The sequence below is a fragment of the Pelodiscus sinensis genome, chromosome 5 (genome assembly GCF_049634645.1).
Source record: "Pelodiscus sinensis isolate JC-2024 chromosome 5, ASM4963464v1, whole genome shotgun sequence".
Taxonomy (NCBI): domain Eukaryota; kingdom Metazoa; phylum Chordata; order Testudines; family Trionychidae; genus Pelodiscus; species Pelodiscus sinensis.
The window spans coordinates 54,251,708-54,276,137 of NC_134715.1; the positions used below are offsets into that span (position 1 = coordinate 54,251,708).

Consider the following 24,430-nt stretch of genomic DNA (forward strand, 5'->3'; position numbering starts at 1 on the left):
GTCCAGTCCCAGTAAGCAAATCACTTGAAAGCAGTCATAGCCATAGATCAAAGATTTTTCACTCTATCCAGAGTCGACTTAAACCCACCAACCCAGACCTTTGCTGCAGATGAAACCAGCTAGAAAATAAGAAAGGCTCCTTAGGATTCAAAGATAATAAAGGAAGATAGAAAAGGAAAATGCAGAAAAGAAACAGACTGGCAGAACCTTGATATCCATAGGCCAAGGCAGCTGTTCTACATCCTAGGTTTACTTCAGATGGTTAAAGAAATGGAAAAGTTTCCATTCCTAGATCACCAAATATTATTTCAAGAAGACTGTGCAGAGGACTTTTATACATTATTTGAACCAATACAGTTTCCCCTTCCTACGGACACAGCATTCTGCACACATTATTAATAAAGTTAAAAAGGGAACACATTTCAGTATTATCATACTCCAGTTCTTTTTAAATAAAATATGTATCTCAACAGGAAGTGCAATAATTTAATGCTATAATTAGAAGTAGCATAAAACAAAAACCATATGATTATTTTTAAAATAGCAATATTTATATGACAATAATTCAGGGACAGGGAAATCAATATTTTGAGGTAAAATAAGCAAAAACTAAAGTAACTTTTTGCTTTTTAACATTTAAACTATGCAATATCTAAATACTATTTGAGTTTTGTAGTTTTTAGTTGGTGCACTGCTGAAATCAGAAGCTTACAAAGAAATAGTTTTAGTCAAATTTGTATATCTTAAAAATGATTTGTTGAATAGTAACAAACCGTACATTTTAACTACACAACATGAATGGGCAATAGTATTACAGGGAAGAACAGGAACCCCTAAATCAATCACATACAAGCTATATTATGGGCAAGTATTACATTTTTTGTTTGTTTATTTTTTTAATATCACAGGAATAGGTTGAGTTTATGTAGTAATCTAGGCAGGAAATATTTCACAGTATCTGTACTAATTAACATAATATTTTCAAATTTTTTAACTTATGTACATGAATTAGAATCTTTTACTTTAAAAGGATCTAGAAATTGAAGCTGACAAACAGTTGAATGTTTTAGATTCAGAATTGTAGGTTGATTCAGAAGTAAAGAATGTTGCATTTCAGCTAGCTACATGAAAGGTCTGATCTTAGAAATAAATCAGTGTCCTACCATAAACCAAGCTAAGCTACTGTCTGGGTGAGAGCATCTGCACATACATATGTACATTTCTGTATGCATGAAAGGTATGGAAGCAATCATCATCATACAGGTATTGATAATGAGGAAATCCAAGCCAAAATACACTTGAGTTGAAACAACATTCTACTTGTGCTGTCCCCAGTTTATTTTGAAAACCCAAAAGTTATTTCCATATTGATTTTAAGGTTTCACTTTTATTTAATGGGCATTTTTATGAACCATGGCCCAGAATATTTCTATACACCATGTACTTCAGCTATCTTTTTTACAACTAAATTTTAATTACATACAATTTTAGTTCAAGTTGACAAAGTCTTGGCATTCTCTATGCTTTCATACATAAGTAGACAGTATGATTAATCAGTTATTTTAAGAAAAACAGCCAAAACTCTAAATATGGTTAATCCAATCAGATACGCACACACACATACATACACATACAGATCCAAAGAAAATAAGGCCCACAGGATGTTCTTACAAGAATAAAATGTTATCAAAGCATTAGAAATTTTATTCTATAGTTTTTTTTTGTTTTGTTTTTTGCTTCTGGAAACCAAACTTTTTACTTTACCAGGTAGACAGTTAAACCAAAGTTTAAACCAAAAAAGAATTTAGTAGCCAAAACAATCTTTTAAAGCTAAATATATATATATACATAACTGATATTCATGAGAAAAAATAAGGTTTAGGTATATAAAGCAGGCAGAAGTTCCTGGGAATTAGAGGCATGACTCAACATATGATTTATTTGATGAACAACAGATTATGTGAAGCATCCCATGTATATGTTTTAAGGTTTGACAGCTAAGAACATATACTCAAAAAGGTGACTTTAAAAATATTTGGAAGCCACACCACTCAGAAAAGTAACCTAATTAAGTTTATGGCAATTTATACATTATTTAACTAGCATATCTTCCAATCTGTTTTACAAAACAAGATTTACATATGTTCATTAAAGGTTGATGAGATACATACATGATATCTTCAGTAATTAAACAAACATCTTTTGTTCTTCCACATACACAGTGCATTATTGCTAATTTAGTGAACACATCCTTACAAAAGATCAGCAGTAATGAAACCAATCTACAATTTAAAGGAGTGATGCACACTGTATTATCTAGAATGTAAACAGGATTATAACTGTCAGACCCACAGAAGCATTTACTATAACCATTAGCTTGGTTTTGCTGTTGAGAAACACAACATGCACTACTGAATCATTTCTTTTCAAATCCATACATTCCCTGCAGCAGTTCAAGCTCCATCAGCAGTGCAGGAATGTATGAAAATGACAAGCAAAGGGCATTAGTTCTTTTCCCATACTGTTCTTCTATAAATGGAAGCATAGAGTTCTTCTGCAAAGCACTTTAAGTGGAGAATATTTAGAGCCAGATCTTCAGCAAAACAGAAAATGGTCAGAAAATTAAGTTCTCTGAGCAAGTCAATGCTTGCATTTTCCCAAAAATCGGATTATTTAAACCAAAAGATGGACAAGAAATCCAAGCTCATTTATCTATTAAAGAAACGGAATTTTAACAGAGTATCATCTACTGACACAGCAGTTAATAGAGAATGGGGAGGCAGGATTATATTCACACTCCTCTCATAACACACACACTTTTCATCCCTCTTGGGAGTGCCTGTTTTTGTTTTTCATATATCAGAAAGTTTCCTAGTCTCACATCCATGTCTTCACTTAAAATTAAGCAAACTAGTTTTGTATGAAGTAAATTTGTAATTAAATTGCTTAGAAATATAAAGTTTTTTGAAATATGTAAACTCTGCTATTTTAATAACAAAAACAAGCACATTAAATCATACTTCAATAAAAAGTTGGTTGGATTGACAGTTCTGAATTCTAGTTATTTCTTTCTACTGTAAGAAAGATTTTCCCTTTTCTTCTGTACATTTGTAAATAAGGCATATTCTCCTACAGAATACTTTTATACAAATGTACTTAAATGCATAAAGAAAGGTTATGTTTGTTTTTAAAATGAAGCACATTGTAGCATTTTCATAATTATTAATTTTATAAATGTTAAAGCTATGTGCCATTTATGTCTGGGGAGCAAAAAAAAAAAAAAAATAGGCATCCATTCTCCCAAGTCCCCTTTCCAATATCCTTTACAGAAGCTCCTGCTAGCCAAACACTATTGCTCCAGGCAGCAGCATGCTGATGTTGGCACTGCCTAAACCAAACAAACACGATGTTTAACAGTCAAATAAAATGTCCCGCAGCCTCCCTAATGAATTTGTCAAGGACCATCAGATCACCCCCTCCCCTGCCTCATTAACTCAAGTATGATGAGACGGATTATAACGAGAGAATACAGATCAATCCGTCTGAAGACTTCAAGTGGCTTTTAGCCTTGAGAGTTTCTCTCTCCGGCACACACATTCGGCCCTTTTAATAGAATACAGTATCTCCTGCTCTTGAAGGGGCTGCCACTTCGTTTTATACATCATCAAGGAGCTGCTGATGGACTTCTATACTAACATACATAAAAGCAGAGGTGACAAGGGCTCTTCAATTACAGCCTCCTCGGATACTGTTTCCCTTTTCAATTATTCATTCCCGGGAAGAGCAAATTCCGCCACAGATAAAACAGCTCTTAATGCAATGCGGCCGCAAACGCAAAGACGCAGGAGAAAGGGATTTCGCATGCATTATTTGCTGGAAGTGTTTAAGTTTATTGCTCAAATGATGTTTCTAATTAGTGCTAGAGCAATAAATTTAAGTCGGCTTTTGTTTAACTGATTTATTATTTACTAGAGCTTCGACCCCAGACAGGGATATTGGTAATGAATTGTTTTTAAATCAAAACACTAGTAACCTTTTATCATCAGTCACCTTAGAAGGGGATGCGGATGGGAAGGAATCGCTGGCTTCTTTTTAACCTTAAACTCTAGAAGCGCTTGTCTCTCTCGCAACCCCGGAGCGACCTGAAGGCTTAGTCACTTCTCCCGTACACTCTTCATACGAAACGTTAAATTGCGGGCTACACGCTCGCTGCAAGAGGTCGGGGCTGAAATTTCGAGGAGCCTACCAAAGCTTCTGGGATCGGGATGAAAAGCTATGCGACAGACTAGGGCGGAAGGAGAACCAGCTATTGGAAAACCCGATGTGATAGGTAGCTAACATCTACCAGCTGAAGAAAGACGTTTGTTTGTTAGATGGATTTAACACTCCTTTCAGTCTACAGGGATGCTGTAGAACGTGTTTGGGGGCCCCAACTCCCCCCGCCACACACACACACTAATTAAAAAACCTGTAGTTGGGGAACATCTGAGTAAACGGAGAAAACAACGCAACATCCTCTCATTCATCCCCTCCCCCAACTGCTGAACAATTACTCAGCGATAGGTAATTAACATTATATGCCTTACGTCCAGATGAGTTAAAGAAAAATGTATTGGTTTGCCAAGTCCTTTATTATTTGTATTAATAAATTGCATTGTCTATCAGGACTACGGACTTCAGATCGTGGATTTGGCTCGTTGGTATCTACCACCTCATACTTCAGAGCAGAAAATTATTTTCTTAGAGGTAAATACACTACTACTGGAAGTCGCTGTAGACGCCAAAGAAATTTCTTCATGCGCGTTTTATGACTTGTTTTCTATAACCCTTCCAGCCTCCTCCTCCTCTCTTTCATCCAAGCTACACCGTTATGTGTCTCGCTTGGGTTTGTTTCAGATCCAACAAAACTTTAATCGATGCAAGTGTGAGGAGGATCCGGTGGAGAGGCGGCGGAGGGGCAGACACATGATAAGCACCTGGTAAGCCTTTGAGTGCCCGAATTCCATTTAGCCAGTCACCCTCAGGAAAGAATCCAGGAGGTTCGGCACCCAGGAACTTCCCGAAATACGGAATTGGTGGCGAGGGACAAGGTGCCTGCATCCTACTGCTTTCGGGCAATAAAAATAATATAATTTATCCCTGGAGAAGAGGTTGTAACCAGTACCAACCTAGGCACATTATGCATGTTTTATACTAAATAGATCTATTATCGTACAGGGACATATTCTTAATTTAAATAAGAAAAAAGACGGTGATGTTTTATTAAAACTCAGTCCTCTGTATTGATAAAGGAACAGATAAACCAAAGACCCAAAAGCACCCCAAAACTTCCACTTAAGAATTTTTAAATTGAGAATTGTAAGTGACTGGATTCAATAGTTATAGTTTAATCAGGTGTCTAGAAATATACGAAGAATAAGACAACGAATTTTTTACTTAACCTTTAAAATAGTGGAGAAACGTATGTTGAGATCAACAGAATCTAAAACTTTAAGGCAAATGCTGGATTTGCATGCTGGCTGCAGGTTCAGTGTAAACGGTTGCCTTGTAAAATATTATAAGCCCTTAGTAGCAAGAGCTCTTAATTGGCACAGTACAAACTAAGGAGTATAAAGCAGGAGTTCGTTAAGAAAACATACCTAAAGAATATATAATGTTAAAAAGAATTATTGTACTTCAAACATAAAATTCAAGTAATAGAAATATTGTATTTTGCTACATCTCCATTGATTATATTGATAAACTTTGCTTCTGCACTCTAATATAAAAGAAACTGCCCATAGGTAACTATAAATATGTATTTTTTGACATGGACAAAATACAAACTTTGAAAAAAATATACTTAGCTTCCATTTCAGATAGTTCAATGCTACTACTGAGAAGGCGAAACAAAGCTTTATTACACACGTTTTATCTAAATTAATCTGACTACCAGTAGTAAAACGAGGTGTACTACTCTGTTCCAATGACAGTCTCACTTTCACTGCTGCTGACCAGTGTTAGTGGAAGAAGATTTATGTTTGCAGTAGAGTACCACAAGTCGCCCTGGCCCTTTCCTCAAAAGACACCAACATTACTGCTGCTACTTCTTGCAACCGGGGAGTGGAAAAACAAACTTAATTTTTCTCCATCAGGTTTCCAAGTAAAAGTGATTCAGCTCACAGGCGGTTCGTTGCACCCTTTTCTTGCACGATGTTCTAGGAAGCATACAAACTGCACACCTTTCTGCACGAATGCCACTCTCTCCCCATTATTTCCCGCCAACTCCAGCACCGAGTAACTCAAATGGACCACACTCTTTTTTCCCCTCTATCCTTCTACTGATGGGGAAGCGGGTGTGTGTGTGTTTGTGCGCGCGCGCTTCCGTGCATGTTCCCTAATATCTCCTCTTCCCTTCCCCCGCGCATAGGCAGTAGCGGCAGCTGCCCTGCACGGAACATGCACACAGCCTGCCTCGGTGATTGGCTGCCCCTCTGACAGCTCAGAAGGCGATTGTAGGATCTGGAACTCCACCCCTTCACCAGGGCCCTGGGACCATTCATAAACTAAACAACACTCCTGCAAACCCAGACACACACATACACACCGGGGAGGAGAGGCACAGAAAGTGAGAGTCTCTGCGTGCAATTGCCAGGGTTGGGGGAGGAGAAGAAATCCTGGGCTCCCCTCCGTGCTCAGAATAAAAGACAGTCGATGCAAAGAAATATCTTTATATGTATATAAAATAAAGAACAGGAATGAATTCTCACAGACCAATAGCAGCAGTCTACGCCTAAAGAAAGAGAAAGCCAGAACCGGGTTCAGCCAACGCCTCCAGCAGGAAGGAGGAAATCAACAACATCCCTTGACAGTCGGCGAGAGAAGCAGCCAAACTCCTGCACATCTCTGGTGGTGCCATGGTCTGAGAGCGAGCGAGCGAGCGAGAGTTCCCTCTTCCGCTCTTGGCATTTCTCGCATTCTTCTTTTATTGCGTGCGGTTTGCAACTTCGCCACTGCTCGGCCGTGCTGTGGAGACCCGCCGCGAGTCCCGAGGAGAAGTTTTTAAATGAACTGTTGAACTATTTGCATGCGGGAGGGTTGGTGGCTGCGCGCAGAGGCTGCATACATCCCCCCTCCACCCACCCCCACCCCCACACAACCAAAAAGGCGGCACATCCAACTTTGCACTTAAGATTTTTCCTCCCTCATCCCCATCGCCCCATTCCCGTCGGCTGGTAGTTACACCGTGCTTGTTTTTTTTTAACGCCACCTCCATCACCATCCACTATTTTTTGTATTTGTGTTCCGGGCGGAGGGGCGGACTGTGTGCGTGTGGCGGCGAGGGGGGGGCTGGGGGCTGCAACTTGGCGGGTGCTCTGTGTGAAGCTGCAGCCACCGCTAAAGCATTGGATCCCTCAACCTACTGCGAGAGCCCGGTCTACAGCCCGGACCTGTGCCCTAACATGATCGCCGCCCAGGCCAAGCTGGTGTACCAGCTCAACAAATACTACACGGAGCGCTGCCAGGCCCGCAAGGCGGCCATCGCCAAGACCATCCGGGAGGTGTGCAAGGTGGTGTCGGACGTGCTGAAGGAGGTGGAGGTGCAGGAGCCCCGCTTCATCAGCTCGCTGAGCGAGATCGACGCCCGCTACGAGGGGCTGGAGGTGATCTCGCCCACCGAGTTCGAGGTGGTGCTCTACCTCAACCAGATGGGCGTCTTCAACTTCGTGGACGACGGCTCCCTGCCCGGCTGCGCCGTGCTGAAGCTGAGCGACGGCCGCAAGCGCAGCATGTCGCTCTGGGTGGAGTTCATCACCGCCTCGGGCTACCTGTCGGCCCGCAAGATCCGCTCCCGCTTCCAGACCCTGGTGGCCCAAGCCGTGGACAAATGCAGCTACCGGGACGTGGTGAAGATGATCGCCGACACCAGCGAAGTGAAGCTCCGCATCCGGGAGCGCTACGTGGTGCAGATCACGCCCGCCTTCAAGTGCACCGGCATCTGGCCACGCAGCGCGGCCCAGTGGCCCATGCCCCACATCCCTTGGCCTGGCCCCAACCGGGTGGCCGAGGTGAAGGCGGAAGGCTTCAACCTGCTCTCCAAGGAGTGCTACTCGCTGACCGGCAAGCAGAGCTCCGCCGAGAGCGACGCCTGGGTGCTGCAGTTCGGCGAGGCGGAGAACCGCTTGCTGATGGGCGGCTGCAGGAACAAATGCCTCTCGGTGCTGAAGACCCTCCGGGACCGGCACCTGGAGCTGCCCGGCCAGCCGCTCAACAACTACCATATGAAGACGCTGCTGCTCTACGAGTGTGAGAAACACCCCCGGGAGACCGACTGGGACGAGGCGTGCCTGGGGGACCGGCTGAACGGGATCCTGCTGCAGCTCATCTCCTGCCTGCAGTGCCGGCGCTGCCCCCACTACTTCCTGCCCAACCTAGACCTCTTTCAGGGCAAACCGCACTCAGCCCTGGAAAGCGCTGCCAAACAGACCTGGAGGCTAGCCAGGGAGATCCTCACTAATCCCAAAAGCCTGGACAAACTATAGGGTTAACACCACAGCGATAAACCCCTTTAAAAACTTTTATTTAAACAAAAGAGCTACAACAAAAGAGGCGGCGAAACAAACACACAAAACCCCACCTGCAGTTAAGCATTTAAAATCTCAGACATTTACAAAGCCAGAACGATCACCTCGTTGCACGAGAAAAGATCTCTTCCGCACCCCCACCCCCTTCTTCCAATGTGAATTTTTAAAAAGTCACACAAAGAAGCGATCGGACTTTCCAACATCGAAACAAACGCAAGGTACATTTTCAAATAAATGTATAGTAATTCTTTTCTTATTCTTTTTTTGTTTGCCTGAATGTTGTCACTAAGTGAAAAAAAATTATTTAACTATATGTAAAAATCTCTCTAAAAAAAGTTTTACTGATGTTAAATGTATTTCAGTGCCAAGGTCAGACTGTGCCCCAAAACTGAATTGTTGAAAACAGTAATAAAAATATTACTTTAAATTTATATTGACTTTTTGTGAATTGTTCTTAATATTCAGGCAAGTAGAGAGATTTTTCTTGTCTTTCAGAGAAAAAAAGATTCAAACAAAAATAAAAGGCAGATTAATCACAATATTGAACTGATGCTTTAATCTATAAATTCATCAGCATTTTCTGAAGTTTCTTCCCATTATTTTCGATTTAAATAGAAATAGGCTGTTCTTAATGAAAAAAATCCCATTCATTCTTCGTTTCCTTTACTTTCTGTCACTTGAAACTTACTCTTCAAAAGTTTTAAGAATAAATGCACCATCACAGAGTATTATGGCACAATTTTGTCAGAACTAGGGCATGGAGTTTCTATAATATAATACTTTAAAACATCTTTATTGTTTTTAATTTAGTTGGTGAAATATTACAATCCATTGCTGGTTTATCCTTTTAAAATTCAGAGATATTTGCTTTATTAAACAAGGGCTAGTCAACTATAAATTTTACTGTGACATGAATATGTACAAATCTTTTCTGAATAATTAACACGCTTAAATGCAACTGTTCCATTTCTTTCTAACAAACTTTGTTTTCTCTAGTTTCTAAGTACAGCACAGAACTGCACCACAAACACCATGCACAGGGGCATAAAAAGAAAAGTGGGAAACATACAGTTTTAGAAGAACCCAACCAATTTAATGTTTGAATATCTCTATCCTTTGTGTGTGTGTTTTTCAAATGAATGCTAGCTGATTTGCCCCTAATTTTCAGCTACAGTACTTTGCTTCAAGTTTTCTAGAAGGTTTACATTTCTAAAACTTTACTGGAAAATTTTTTGAATATTAATTTTGATTGTTTTCCTTAACTTCCCAATATATTTTTGAAGCTGGTTTAGTGTATTTCAAATTCCTTTTCATAACCTTTTGAGATGATGCAAAATCTTATTCCAAAAAACTACTTCCATTTCTTTGTGAACGATCTGGAAAGAAACAGCCTTCAAAGTTTGGGTTGGTTTTGTTTTTAAATAAATGTAGTTTTAAAACAATGTAAAAGGTAACCATCAAGTAAAACAAACCACTTGGAAAACAATTCTATCTAGTTTACAATATGGTCACAGTGGAATATACATAATGAAGCTATAAAATGCTCATGTATATTATTGGTCTTTAATTTCTACCTGCCAATATATGCATCCATACTCTTATCAGCTGAAATTCTGAAAAAGCAAAACTTGTGGGATTGTGAAGTCTTAAATTGTTTCATTGGCTTTTTTCTTTAAAAGTCAACAAAAGCAGCAAGCCTTTCTGAGGACTGAACCTGGCACACCTGACAAAATGAGTTTAACACTCTGCTTGTAGCAACTACTGTGTCCTTGTACAAATAATCCTAGAGTAACAATATAAACTCTGATCTTATCACTGCTGATGATATCTCCACTGCAGGTTTTGCTTCAAAAAGTTGTCATAATATTTTCTTTCCCAGTAGTTTAGACAAATATACAGGAAACTTACATTTATCAAAACAGATGAAGACGCACATTAATTAAACAGCCATTCGGAGCAAATACAGAATTGGAATTTTCAAGGGCATACGGTTATATGGGTGGGGACAGGGAAAGTGTCAATGATTAAAGTGTCAATGATTAAAGGAAAGTAAAATTGTATCTGTGTTTGTCTTTAAAACAAATGCATTATAGGATTAGTATTTTGACCACTACACAATAGGAAATCAAGGAGTGACTTTAAAACCCAAAACTGAATTCCTTCCCCCCGCCCCTCTACCAAAACAGGATAACTCAGAATGTTACCAACAGATGCACTGCCTTTCCTATAGGAATCTTACAATCTATCTGCTACAGATTTAGAAGTACAATTGGTCTATAATGCCCCATTTACAATTTGAAGGAACAACCAAACACCCAGAGAGAAAGCAGATTAAACTAAGGGAAGTCACTTTAAGTGAAACAGGGCACAGTGGTAAATGTTCCAAGCTCTGCTAAATGATCCTACATGCTAAACATGGAACAATGAAAGACATACAGAACAGAGGAGCCACATGATTTTCTTAATTTCCTTTTTCTCACATACAAAGGCAAAAACCAAAATTTTCTTGAGCTACAAATCCCAAAATGATAGCTTTACACTGCAAGTACATAACACATTAATGCTAATTATGTAGTTTTGCATTTAGTATTTATATTCTTTTTTTTTGCCAAATGTTTATTTTAAAATAAAAATATTCACAAACTAGACAAAGATTTCAAAGGTTTACAAATCTCTTTAAAATGTTGTAAACTGTTTTGAAGATATTTTGGCACAACGTAAATGTCTGAAAAGTTAATTTACTGTACTCATGTACATTCATAGTTCCAGTTATCTGTTCATATCAAGTTTTTAAGCATTTTAAGTAGATTTAAAAATAAATAAATTTAGGTGGTAAGTATTTTTTCCCCAGGTATGCTTCTTCCTATATCCCATGCCAGAGCCACTATCTGATGCAATCTTTTTAATAAACATAAGACCTACTTATTCAAGAGAACAAAGAACTCAGACATTGTACACAAAGTATCCTCTGCAGAAAAGCATTGATGCAGTGCTGTACCATGCTATTTTCACTTTCCAATCACTCTCCTCTCCCTACTCTAAGCTAAGTAAATGTTTTAATATGTAGATATTGTGAAAATCCATGAGCTCTTTCCATATTTATAAAAGAATAAGCACATGTGTGTAGCAAGAAGCCCACACATCTGTTAGTATTTTTAAACATTATGGGGCTCTTTCAAGTGCAATCTTTATAGTGCTAATTTCACACTGTGAGATAAAGTTAAGCCTTCAAAATGTGTGAATTTTACTGTAAAGTTATTCTAATTTTAAACAAAAAATTGATAATCAGGTAAAGTAAATCAGGTAATTCAAGTTTACTCATTAACAAGTCTATTCAGAAATATATTTTAAAGGGGAAATGGCATTTTCTGCTTGATTATTATAACTACAATGCAAAATAAATCTGCTATATAATAACTAGAAACAGAAGCACTGCAAAATAAAGAGTGCAGCAGAGCATTAAACTATACTATATTATATTGGCATTACATTAAAAAACAGGTGAAACAAAGGATTCAGCTAACAGTTTTGTTGAATACATAGGTCTTGTGGTCTGAGATGTCTTTATTTAAGATGGCCTCCTCGAGCTTTATTCCAACAAGCTAATTAACATCCAAGCCAGATTTTTCTCCCTCCACTTAAAATAACTTTGCAAATGTATATAGTCACAAGAAATAGTTGTGACCTATAGAGGTAACGGAGGTTGGATGAAGAATGAATGGTCATGTAATTTGTCACCACAGGGTGAAGGTCAACAATCTCTTACCTTGGGGTCAATTTTCTTAAAACTGGGATCTTCTTCATCTACCTCAAAGCAGAGTTCAGAAGAGGTGATGGAAAGAGTGCCCTTCACAACTGTAGATGGTGCCACAAGCTGTGCTGGCGTGCACAGGCTAACTGGACCTGCCAAAGTAGAAAAACACCAATATTCAGAACATCCAAACAGAACACACAACCTTGCACAGCCATAAGCATAGGATATTTAGTCTAAAAATACAAGGTAAAAACCACAAGAGATCTTAGTTTTAAAAAGCAAATTCTTGTTATTCCCGGAAGTACATGTCACACAGACTTACAACCACTCTACATTGCCAAAGGCTGAAGCAGCTACAGCTGCAATTGATGTATAAGCCAAATCGGTGGTTTTATTTTCAGATTATCTACTTTTATTCTGACATATTTCAGTTTTGAAACTCTTATACAGTCATATACCTCCTGTTATAAATAATACCGTCAGTGAATCTTGGGGTCTCAATTTCAAATGTGTGCATTAAGAACTTAAAGAGTTTCAATAAAATTCTAGAATGATGAGCACAAGCAGTCTGGGTTGAAAGTTGTCTGACTTAACCTTGTAAAACGTATTCCCTACCATGCACTCTGGAAATCTATTGTTAAAATTAAACAGTCAATATTAGGGATTGTAAACTACAATGTTTTTAACATGCTTTCCATTCCATTGTTAAATACTGTTTAAGGATTCCAGATAGTGTTAGTGTAGCTTGGGGACTGTGGGAATAAACAGCTGGAGGGTTGGTTTCCAACTGAATGAATTTTTACTGGAATAATCACATCTCCACAGGGCTTATCACACAGACAAATCAGACTACTAGTAAAACAATAGGCTCAGCATAGATCTGACAACACACAACTTATTATACAAGACAACACATACAAGGGAAAAACAGGTTATATTGTTATCCAACTGATTAAAAGAAAGAGGGAAATGAAGTTACTTTGTAGCAACACTGTCATAAATCTTTGTAAAAAACTGAAAATATGAGAGAGTGACATGTACAATTTTGAATTAATAAAGTGTCTATAAATGAGGTACACACATTCAGGTAATCAATGGGTGAATAACTGCCAAAAAACTCAGATGAATTGTCATTTCCATCGATTGTTAGGAGGATGATGGTCTTTAATCTCACATCAATCTTAATGTGTGCCAGTAGGACAATAGCAGAGATGCTCTGCTGAGATCAGCGCAGCTTTGCCCTCTATTCCCAATGTACAAATACATTGTATTCGCAGATGGGCATCAGATAGCTGCAGAACTGCCATGATTTCCCAAAGCTCATCCCCACAAATGGTTGAAATAAGCAGCTATGTGTTCTTTTGCTGTCTCCCTTTGCCCTCTGTACATTAGCATGTAATCCAAAAGAGAAATAACATTTTTTCAATCACTCTCAGACATTCAATTACAGGGTGAGCAGACAGCTGCAGAAGCTGGGGCAACCCAGGTCCTGTAGAAGACCCCTGACAATTTCCACTTCATTTCTAACCCACACCACTTTATTAGTGAGGATTACTTCTTAATCCTATTGCCATTGTCAAGATTAAATAATTAAACTCCCCTTTCACCTCTATTACAGTATGAATGTATTACTAGAAACAACCAATGCATAATAAAAGAGAAGGAAATGGGCGGAAAGCTGTTGAGCAGGAGGCTAGCATTAGACAGGAACAGATTCCATTAAAAAAATTGCATTATGCTCCAATTACTTCTATTTTATTTCACTGATTAGTATATGCCCTTGCCATTAGGCTATATTTTCAATGTTCTAAAAAAAAATAAAATAAAAGTGGCATATAGTTCAGACAATGAGTAAACAAATTGTCATGAAATATAATTTCCAATTACATAAGTTATCAAAATGGAAACTGTTACTATTTCCCTTCCTAGTGAGTCAGAATTTAACTCGGGGACATTTTTCTTTGAATTTAATGGATGTGGATTTTGAGTGCACTTAGAAATCCACATGTAAAATGAAATGGTGTTCACGTATGCTTATGTTACTATTTTTAAAATGGAGCTAATTTAAAAGTTATGGTCCCTGAATATGGCGCTTCTGCTTACCATTTAAACATTACAGGTTAAAGAAGTAGGTTTACTCCATTTTGACTGCAAATCAAAATCTAATGAAGAGGCTTGCATTCAAACACAGTAAAAGTAATTAAATTATCAGAACTGACCATTTATAGCAGAAAACACACAGCAACTATGAAGATACTTTGGAGGTGTGGATGGTGAGAGAGAAAAGGGAAGGGTTAGAAGAGTTAAAATCTTAATGTAGTAAACAGACACTTCAACAACAGAAAAAGTGACATGTATTTTTATGACTCAAAAATAAAGCTCCCACCTCTAATTATAAATAAATATATAAATAAAATTGCCCACTAGCCCCAGTGTTAGACTAGTCAAAAGTCAGAAAAAGGGGAGTACTTGTTAAATAAAAGCCTTAGAAGGAAAATTCACAAATAGGGTGCAAAAGCTGATTCTCATGTCAAACGCTGAGGTGCACAGAAAATTATCTGTCTTTAACTCAATCATGGGAAAGAAACTATCATCCTCTATTCCAAAACATTCCTCACTGCAGAAAAGTATGAACACAGAGCAAAATAGGTAAGGAAACTGAGGAGCTAGGGAAGAAAATAGACAGCTTAAGTTACCAATTAAGTTCTCCAAATCTTTCTCCTCAATGGACGACAAGGTATCATCATCACCTTCCAAGACAATCTCACTCTCGGAGTTCTGATTTCCTAAAACCTGGCTCTTGATGGACTGCTTTCCTTTAAGAAGCACGTCTTCGTCTGGAGCTGAAATGAAAGAAACATTACTGTTTGTCAGCTCTCAGTGGCAACAGTGACAGTGGTTGGAAAATAGCCTTCTGCAATGAAGATCAAAGAGGAGAAAACTATGGCTAGGAGTAGGTATGCCAGGTAAGCTTTTCTGAAATCTCTGACATTAGGGGAGACAAATGGGTAGCAGAGCTAGTTTTAATCATATTAAACCTGTCTTGCATTACACAGCATTTAGCTTCGTTCCAGTCCTCCCAAAATTCGGGATGAGAAAACCACCAGATCTCCAAAAGTTCAGAGGATCTCTCTGCTGGATATGGTTCTAGGCTCTGCAGATCCATTTGTCTTAAAACGTAGTATTTAAAACGCCGATTTGTCTTTGGGAAGGCAAACAGGAAAGGGGCAATTCCTTTACCAATCACAGGGTCATGCCGAGCCATCAGGTTTAAGAAAAAATCCCCATGGGAACTAATGGAGAGTCCCTGTTAAAAACTCATGGGCTCGATTTGACCCCGAAAGCCGCGGCGACAAACAGCGACTCCTCGCAGGTTGCTTCGAGTGAGGGTCGCAGCGGTGAACTCGCGAGCAGCGATCCAGCCTGCAGCGCCTTACGGGCAGCTGCTTTCAATGTACACATGCCCCCCAGCGCTGCAGCCTGGAAGCGAAAGCAGCAGCAGCCTTCCGACAACTCCCCCAGCCAGGGAACTAAAGCTTTGGATAAACGCAACAGGGAAACTGCTGCGAGCCGACCAGGGTTGGCCTTGCTGTCTGCAAGCTGCAAAAAGCGGCAGCTGGAGAAAACGAAGCCGAGAAGACAGGCAGCTTGAATCTTGGAGACAGGCCGGCAGAGGGAAGCTGCGCTAGGGTGCGCGTGTGTATGTCTACTTACACGAACAACTGCGAAGATATTCTAGTCAGTTACAACAGCAATACCCCGTTTCATTTTACAGATACAAACCTGCCAAAGCCAAAACCCAATAGATAGACTGTTTAAATCGAACCTTCGCCCTATCAGTGCCTCCTTGATCTTTTATTCTTTACAATGGGGTTATTTATGACATATCTTCTCCCTTCCTTCCCCAAAACCTACTCACACACTTTTGCTAGCCCGCCATCATGCATCTGATCTTCCCGTGTGCCCCCAATGATGAGGGTAGCAAGTCAATAAACTTTAGAAAAAACTCTCCGTGTTGCCAGAGGCTTTACTACATAGTTACATTTGATGGCGTCCCAAGAAAGAATGAATAAAAATAATTTCTCTACAAGAGGTATTAGCTTCCAAAACGGCTGCGACTTACTCAAGTTTAAAATACTCAACTAACTAGTGGTAGCAGGAGACACACAGATATTCCAGACATTCACTTTGAAAAGGTCACGAAGGTGGGAAGTTTATTTTAGCTCTTCTTGCAAACTAATCCTTCTGACTAATATTCCTATAATTTCATATTTTATTATGACAACTGAAACTTAATATACTACATTGCAAAGCGTTTTCCAATTAACTGAACAACTAAATGCCAAGTTCCTATATTTTACATTAATAATATGAGTGGAAATAAAGAGTTGAAAAACCTAAGTTATATGCAAATGTTACTAACTAAAGACACACACCCTGTGTCTAATGAGACATTAAAATATTACTTTTAGAGTTCTACCCAAGTGGGCACCTGCTTTCAAAAGGGCAAATTCTGAAAGTCTAGAGGATTTAATGAATTCGTGCCTGGATTATTAAATATTCTGAATAAAAAAAAAATAGAAAAATCCTCATCTTTACCATTGCCAACAGAAGTCATATTTCATGCTATACCATCTAATGCAATGTTTTGTTACTGCTAAGCAAACATTAAATTACTGTGATAATAAAGGTCATTGTAACATGCCTTAAACAGTTTTCTTCCCTCTATTTGGAATGGACATCGGTACACACCAAGGAAATGCCAATTTTATGGGAAGAATATCTGCACTATTTTTCTCTCTATACTCCCATGAAAAAAATCTATCTATTTACATTTCAAGCTCACAGACAGGAGGCAGTGGTTCATTATATGTAAAAGGTATGCTGTGCTGAAGATACAGAAGTACACAAGGTAGGAAATATTAGTGCAATCATGCAATGTTTCTATCAAAATTCACATTCTTAATTGTATATGATCTTTAAAATAAATTATTAAATGAGAGAATACCTGGCCACAATTCTTTTAAGAAACACATGCCTAATATCATGATCAACCAACTTTAGCACATTGCTCACTGCATTCTCTGATTACTGCCAGAAAGGATTTGAGGTTCCACCGGCTTATTTAAAAAAAATGTTAATCTGCAAACATTTACAGAAGAACGCAATCCCTAGTGGCAATATACCATGGCTTAAATTGTTTAAGTAAATATATGCATGTACATTGCAAATAATAAACTATCCAATTAAGTGGAAAGTAAAAAGCCCACTATGTTTAGGCCTTCAGTTTAAGAAATGGAAGTTTGATTCTTAAATTATTTCTCTTTTGTATGACAATTTCCTCCAGACCAGATCACTTTGCCACATTATGCATAGGATTTCGTTTACTTGGAAAATATTGTGAGTGCACTGCACACCATGAAAAAACATTCTGTATTAAAATATATCAGTTCATATAACTAAAGAAAACTCAGACTCTGGAATTGTTCAACCTGAGTTGAAAACAGTCCTGTCACAGAAAATATGCAGCTGATATTTAGAAAGGTTTCCTGTAATTAACTCCCCCTGGAGGATTTTAAGTTAGCAGCAGTAAAATTACCAACAGTATTCTAATGCACACCACATGCACTTGTGTTCAATTCTCAATGGTGTAATAGTGCTCTGTTGACAATTTTATTTTTAATTAGAAAAAAATTCTCAAGTACAAAATAAAAGAAACATTTTAAATGCTATTAAATTTTATCTGTTATTTTATCAACTATGTCTTGACTATACTTTTAAAAATCACCATTCACCAGTTGTCAGATATTTTCACTCTCTTTGGTAAATTCTGCCCTAAATGGACAATAGGTACAGTTTTTCTTTGAGATGAGAAGTTCAGTTAAGAGTTAACCTCGAAGTCAGGATTTGCATGTACAACTTTTAGACACAAATCAGGTAATTTTCTGGCCAAGTTACTGAAGTTTTCTTCTCTCTCTCTCTCACTCTCTCTCACTATAATTATGAAAAATAAAGTAAACAAGGAGCTTACCATACCAAGGTGACTGGGGAATTAGAAATGTAGATTGGATAAATAGAAATTAACTCCTTCCTTCATTTCTTTTCCAGTTATTGGGATTTCATATTTCCACACATGCTAACTGTGCCAAAAATATGTAAAATATATCCCTATGTACATTTCAAAAGAAAACTATTGAACTATTGCTAAGTCGGGGAAACCTAAGTCAGCTGGCATGGACCAGCCACGGGTTTTTCTTTCCAATGTAGATGTGCCCCAAGAGGCACAGTCTATACGTCTTGTGCAACGAACAACAGACCACTGGCCTAATACTTATCCGGCACAGTAATTATTCCATTATTTAAAAATCTATATTCTTTCCTTCTCCCTCTTCATAGTCCTGACACTGCAAGGAGGTCTATGGAGGCAGACTTCTGAATCATGCAAGAAGTTCTATTGATTTCAAGGGAGCAGAGATCCCTGAAGGAGAGGAGCCTCAAGTCTTTAGCAACATATCAAATTTCATAAAGCTAGACTTACAGGGTTTTTTTGATGGGGGGGGAAGCGCATAACTATTTTTAAATCACTCATTATATTCATGGTTTAATGTTAGCAGCTACTTAATTTAAAAATCAGTTTGATAAACCATCAGATAGCATTATACATCAGATAACCTGATGTCAAGTTAATTTCTGACCAAGTGAAAAAAAAAAGTAATTTCTTTAAAAATTTGGTCTGGTAGTACCCATTTAAAATAATTTAATGGAAAAAATAATTTAAAAACAATTTCCCCTTTTTTCACTACCACCACTTTATTAAAAGGAAATATTGGAAATATAATGCTTTTTCGTACCATTTTATTTCTATGTTTTTTATCTTTTTCTTTTGACTTTAGAAACATGAAAATTAGCTAGTCAGCTTTGTTTTTGTTCATGGTTAGTGTCTAGTCAAATTTCACAATTATGATGTGATATACTGGCACAATCTTCAATGTTTAAGTTGACAGGATTGCAGCAGTCTACTTTAATTCAAGCAAGAAGTTTTCTTTACTGACACATCTGAACAAATTTCATGAAAGTATCTTCCACCAATTAGATTTTGTCAGACTTCTTTACCAACGGATGATTTTTGGCCTAAATTAATTTAACTTGTTCATTTTTGGCGGGTGCTGCCAATTTCCATAAGGTAGGTTCAGGTTCTTATTATTTTATTTTAAAATGATTAGGGTTCAATTTCTAGAGGAAGAACAAGCTACATCCCTCTTCCCTTCCTTCCCCATGTGCACTTCCAGTCTGACTTTTATAAATAACCATTTTGGAGGTTCCTTCCCCCTCCTCCTCTGAAAAATTACCTGAAGCCCTTTTTCCCAAGCAAGTTAATGTGAACTTGGGAAGGGCAATTAAATTGTCAGAATTAAAAATTTGTTTTTAACTAGAAGGTAGCCAGAAGTATAGTCATGGGGCTGCTATTGATTGCCTGAACAGAGGACATTAGTCTTCAGGTATTTACTCTGCCACCTCTACACCAGAGGCTCCATTTCAAATCAAATCAATCTGTGGAAAAGATGGGTTCTTGCTATGAAAACATATAACTAGGCTGCAAGAGGGTTGATTTTTGTTGCTTTTTGGGGAGGGGGGGGAGAGAATGTTTACTATGGTATGTCTAATTCCTTCTGGATCTTTTTTGCCACTTCACAGCGTGAGCTCTCTTTGACTGTGAGCTCTCTGGGGCAGGGACTACACTTAGAACTACCGTAATCCAAGCAACAGTAGATACAGCCTCTCTTAATAGAAATAAACTAACTGAAAAATAAAATACTTTTAAAAATATATTCAACATTTTCCCTTTTCATGATTTATACTTAAACTTTTGGTATATTGAATAAGTCATTTCCCCCCCTCTTTTAGTGAAACCTACTCTGAAATTAAATGTATGGATTTGCCAAAGGATAGGAAAGGAGAAATGTTTATTTGCTTTAGAGAATTGCATATTTGATATAGAATGATTCATGATACATATTTAATGAGAAACCATGGAACTTGAGAATAATTCCATTGAGAATTCTGGCATCCTTCTACCTCATGAGAGGCTCATCACCAGAATCTCCAAGGGATATAATTTTTTTGCTTTGACATGGTTAATTATTAACTATTTTATTATTATTACTATGTATTATTATGAAATGTTTCTAATGTCTTTATTTATAATACTTTTTTCTATCATTACTTCAAAAGTCTGTATTGATACTGATAGATGCCTGGTTAAACTCTAACTAAATTATTACTAAGTTGACTAACCTATCTGGCATTTGTCTCTTGTAAGGTTTTCCTTTCTAACTTCTTGTTTAAATATACCATAAATACATTTCTAGTAGTAATTTTAATTACTGCTTTTGGTCATCCATTTCTTCTCAGTGAAATATCATAATATTAAATACTACGCTTCTCATCAATATTAATATTTTATATAATCTAGTACATAAATTTTTAGAAATCACACATGGATAGATTTACGTTTATGTATGAAATAAATAAATACTTTAACTTAAACTGAAAAATTAATGTAAAATAAAAATGGCAATAAGTAATTATGGCATTACATTACAACACCATCAAAAATTAAAAAATAAATAGTTGGTAGAAAATTTAATCAGGTCTATTTCTGTTAGCATTTCTATATTACCAAAAAGGATTACTTGGATTTAGTTTACTCTTATATTGAAAAAAGTCTTCTACGTGAACCAGACAGTAGAAACTGACATTAAAATAGAGTTTGGTTATTGAAAAAAATGTTACTCATCTCTCTAATTGGGAGGAATTGCATTAGATTGTGTTTAACTACATGTGAAAAAAATCATTTGTCTAAAAGATATGTTCTAAAGAATTAGCAATTAAAATATGGATGTGCATTTATATGCATTTTGATATACATATGATAACCAGAATATAAATATAGGTGTAAGAAATGTACATATTGAACCACAATGTTATCAATATGAATTCAAATTCATTGAAGCTGCACATGATTTTAAAGGAGGCAATTCTTTCTAATGTAAGGATCATTAGCTAAAAGACACCTTATGCCCTTGAAACTCATGGTGTAGAAAAACACTACAAAATTAAAAACAAGCCCCAAAGCAGAAGTGGCCTAATTAATTCTACATCTTGTTTCTCCTCCTTCTATAGTCAAAGATGTAGGGCTCTGGGACTATTATTGCTTTTAGATCACTTTATTGACTATTCTCTGTATGGTCATTTATTTTAAAGGACTGATGTCACATTTGGCATTATATCTGCTGACATATTGTAGACATTTTCCTCCAGAAATGGCTCTTTAAGCCTGAGTGCAAGAGGTTAAGATGCTTGGCTGAGGCCAACCTTTAAGATGATGATGCTCTTCTGGAGCCCCACAATAGTCTTAATGATTTTAAATTTGTATTAATTGAGAGAGACAGAGTGAGAGAGAGAAACAGACAGAGAACATATTCATACATTAGAAAATAAAGAGAACAAGGTTGTTAAATAATTTTAAAAGAAATATGGTTCACGAAAACACACTTTTGTGGTTTAGCATATTCAGATTTAATCATAAGCAATTAATTTTAAATGTGGGGATTTTTTTTCCACTTAATGTATCTTAATTAGCTTTTAAAGTCATAAAATGATAAATTTAACTACCTGATCAAACTAAATAAATTTTAACCCCAAAGGAACAATCAATGGCTCTGCATATTTATTCCCTTTAGTTTATAAGGGCTTTCAAAACACTTACTAAATTAAAATTTTAGAGATATGCACGATAATGGAAATGGAAACATATGTAGATCTTTCCCTATTAAAAATATGAAAACTTTAATATAGGAAAATACTGAAATGCTATCCCGTCTCATTTACCAGGTATCTATGTTACCCCCCTAGCAATCTACCTTGCACTTCAGCATTTGTTAGCATCAATCTTTTACTGGATTCTTCTGCCTAAAATGTAGGAAACAGAAATACACAAGGATCTCTGAAAATCCATATTGCTTTATAACTGCTTTTCCCTTTTACACTATATCTAATTGAAACAACAGACTGAGATTTTTGTCAGAGGGAAACGTTTACTATTCAATTTGCTAAAACAAAGCCAGGAAATCTCCGCCTCTCCTCTCCTCCCCACCCCTAAATCCAACATTAAGGAAGAAGTGGAAAAATTGTATCCACATTTGTTTCAAAGTAATGGGAATTTTGTGATGAGAATTGTGTGTACAAATATTATGTGTAAAACATTTGCACACACAGATTCAATTAAGATATACGTAAAAATAAGTTTAATGGAGACTAACATTGTATATAATGATCAGTGATCAACTTCATCTTTGTTTTTAAACACCTTTGAAATTAAGTGACAAGCTTTCCTAATACGGATCTATGTCTTGTAGGAATGAAGGTCTAGTCTTCATTAGCATATATTGTACCTGCTACTACTGGCAAGAAATAGCTTTTACACTGACCATGTTCTACAGAAGCTTTTAGTGTCGCTTCAGGATGTGTCGATCCAAAGGGGTTACGTACAAATCGTCGCCGGCGCCGCAAGTCATCTTCCCAGTAGTCAAGGCGCCAGAACTCACGAGGACGACTACAATGAAACAGAGGAGCCACATATGTTAGCAATTATCAAACAGCATGGTAGCGCTGAATTTCTGCATAAAGCTCTCCTTGTTTGCTTTGCCCTTTTCCTTTTTTTTTTTTTTTTTTTTTTTGTTACCTCCCCCCTTTCTGCAATCTTTTACTTAGGTATGTCCTTGAAAATAACAATATCACCTTCCAGTCTAAGGAACTCCTTTCCCTTTTTTTCTTGGAAGGTGAAATGAGCACTAAATACATCATTTTGAAATGAATTGCTGACAGTGTGATCAGTTTCCCCACACTCTAGTGGCATGTGCTCCGATTTCAGCCTCATTTCAGCCTCAGCAGGGCACCTTTCTCAGTGACTGCATTTATAAACCAGAATAGGGAAAAGGCTATTATAAATATGGTATAGCATTACCTATATTAATCAAAGTCTGTCCCCCTTCATTTTTCTTCCTAATTTGTGCCTTTTCACACAAGGTCAGTAAATCATACCATGAATTCTTGGTCCAGAAAGTGTTAACTTTAATGAATACCTCAGTTACATGGTTATGTATGTGATAATAAAATATTACTCTGTTTAGATGTGCAGGAATTTAATTAAAATAATCTCTTAAAATATTCATTACATTTAGCCCCTGAGGCTTAGAACAACACAAGAAAATGCATTTCTTTTCCATTTACTGTTTTTAAATAAACCATTCCGGGAGAGTGAAATAGCAATCTATTTTCAAGCAAATCAGATTGGATTTCTGTTTTATGTAGTTGTATTTTTACATTTAATTAAAAACTACATGTTATGATGTGCAATAATTGCTATATTGAAGGCATACTTTTAAAAATTTCCATCTAGAAGTATCAAATTCATTATTTTCCATTGTAAGCTTCAAAAATACGTAGATCTTTTTAATATGGTCATATATAAATGCCAGTTACTATCTTCTTAGATGAATATGAATAAGAACCATTGTAAAATATTTTAACCATAACAGTGTGCAAAAGCACTTATTTCAGGTACAGCAACACAGCACAATTATTAAAGATCTTCAGAGAGAAAACCTGCATGCTTCATTACAGAACAATAATTTTGTTTATTAACATAACTTCTGATGGAAAGATAAATAGAAAAATACAATGTAAAGTCTTACTTCTGTTTCACGGGCTAATAAAAAACTGTGTACCCGTCAAGGTAACAAATGGATAGTCTTGACTAATTTACAGATCAAAATGTTATAAATACAGAGCATCTGTATGTTCTTAGATCTAAAAATTACAATTGAACAGAGAAAGATGAAATTTATATTTAAAAGTAAATCCAGCTTTTCAGCAAAAATAATCAAACTGCCACATGTTCAATGAAATTCTCGAACTTAATTTTTGAAACTCAAGTTTTTTATTTTGATTATTAGCTACTAAAGTACACGAAAAAGAAGCATACCTGTATTTAATTTCATGGAATTATCATTCCTAATTCTATTATTTAACAAAAGAACATTGGTATATT

General features: G+C 37.0%; 2 protein-coding genes across 9 annotated transcripts in view; one reads left to right on the top strand and one right to left on the bottom strand.

Moving 5' to 3' along the window:
* LRBA (LPS responsive beige-like anchor protein) overlaps positions 1-24,430 on the bottom strand; it is a 559,238-nt gene that overhangs the window by 237,981 nt on the left and 296,827 nt on the right. For 7 of the 8 annotated variants that reach the window (XM_075930022.1, XM_075930023.1, XM_075930019.1 and 4 more), the window contains 3 exons: positions 22,809-22,933; positions 15,015-15,161; positions 12,331-12,467 (listed from right to left, as the gene is read on the bottom strand). In XM_075930022.1, coding sequence (XP_075786137.1) covers positions 12,331-12,467; positions 15,015-15,161; positions 22,809-22,933 — 409 coding nt within the window. Of the gene's footprint in view, positions 1-12,330; positions 12,468-15,014; positions 15,162-15,558; positions 15,599-22,808; positions 22,934-24,430 lie in introns of those variants that run through there. The other variant, XM_075930026.1, reaches the window with a different exon arrangement.
* On the top strand, positions 6,585-9,103 carry MAB21L2 (mab-21 like 2). Its single transcript, XM_006111575.4, has one exon. The coding sequence runs from the start codon at positions 7,443-7,445 to the stop codon at positions 8,520-8,522; it is 1,080 nt and encodes a 359-aa protein (XP_006111637.1). The 5' UTR covers positions 6,585-7,442; the 3' UTR covers positions 8,523-9,103.

Excerpts from the sequence above, each read along its gene's own strand:
- MAB21L2 (XM_006111575.4), top strand. The coding sequence starts at position 7,443 with ATGATCGCCGCCCAGGCCAAGCTGGTGTACCAGCTCAACAAATACTAC.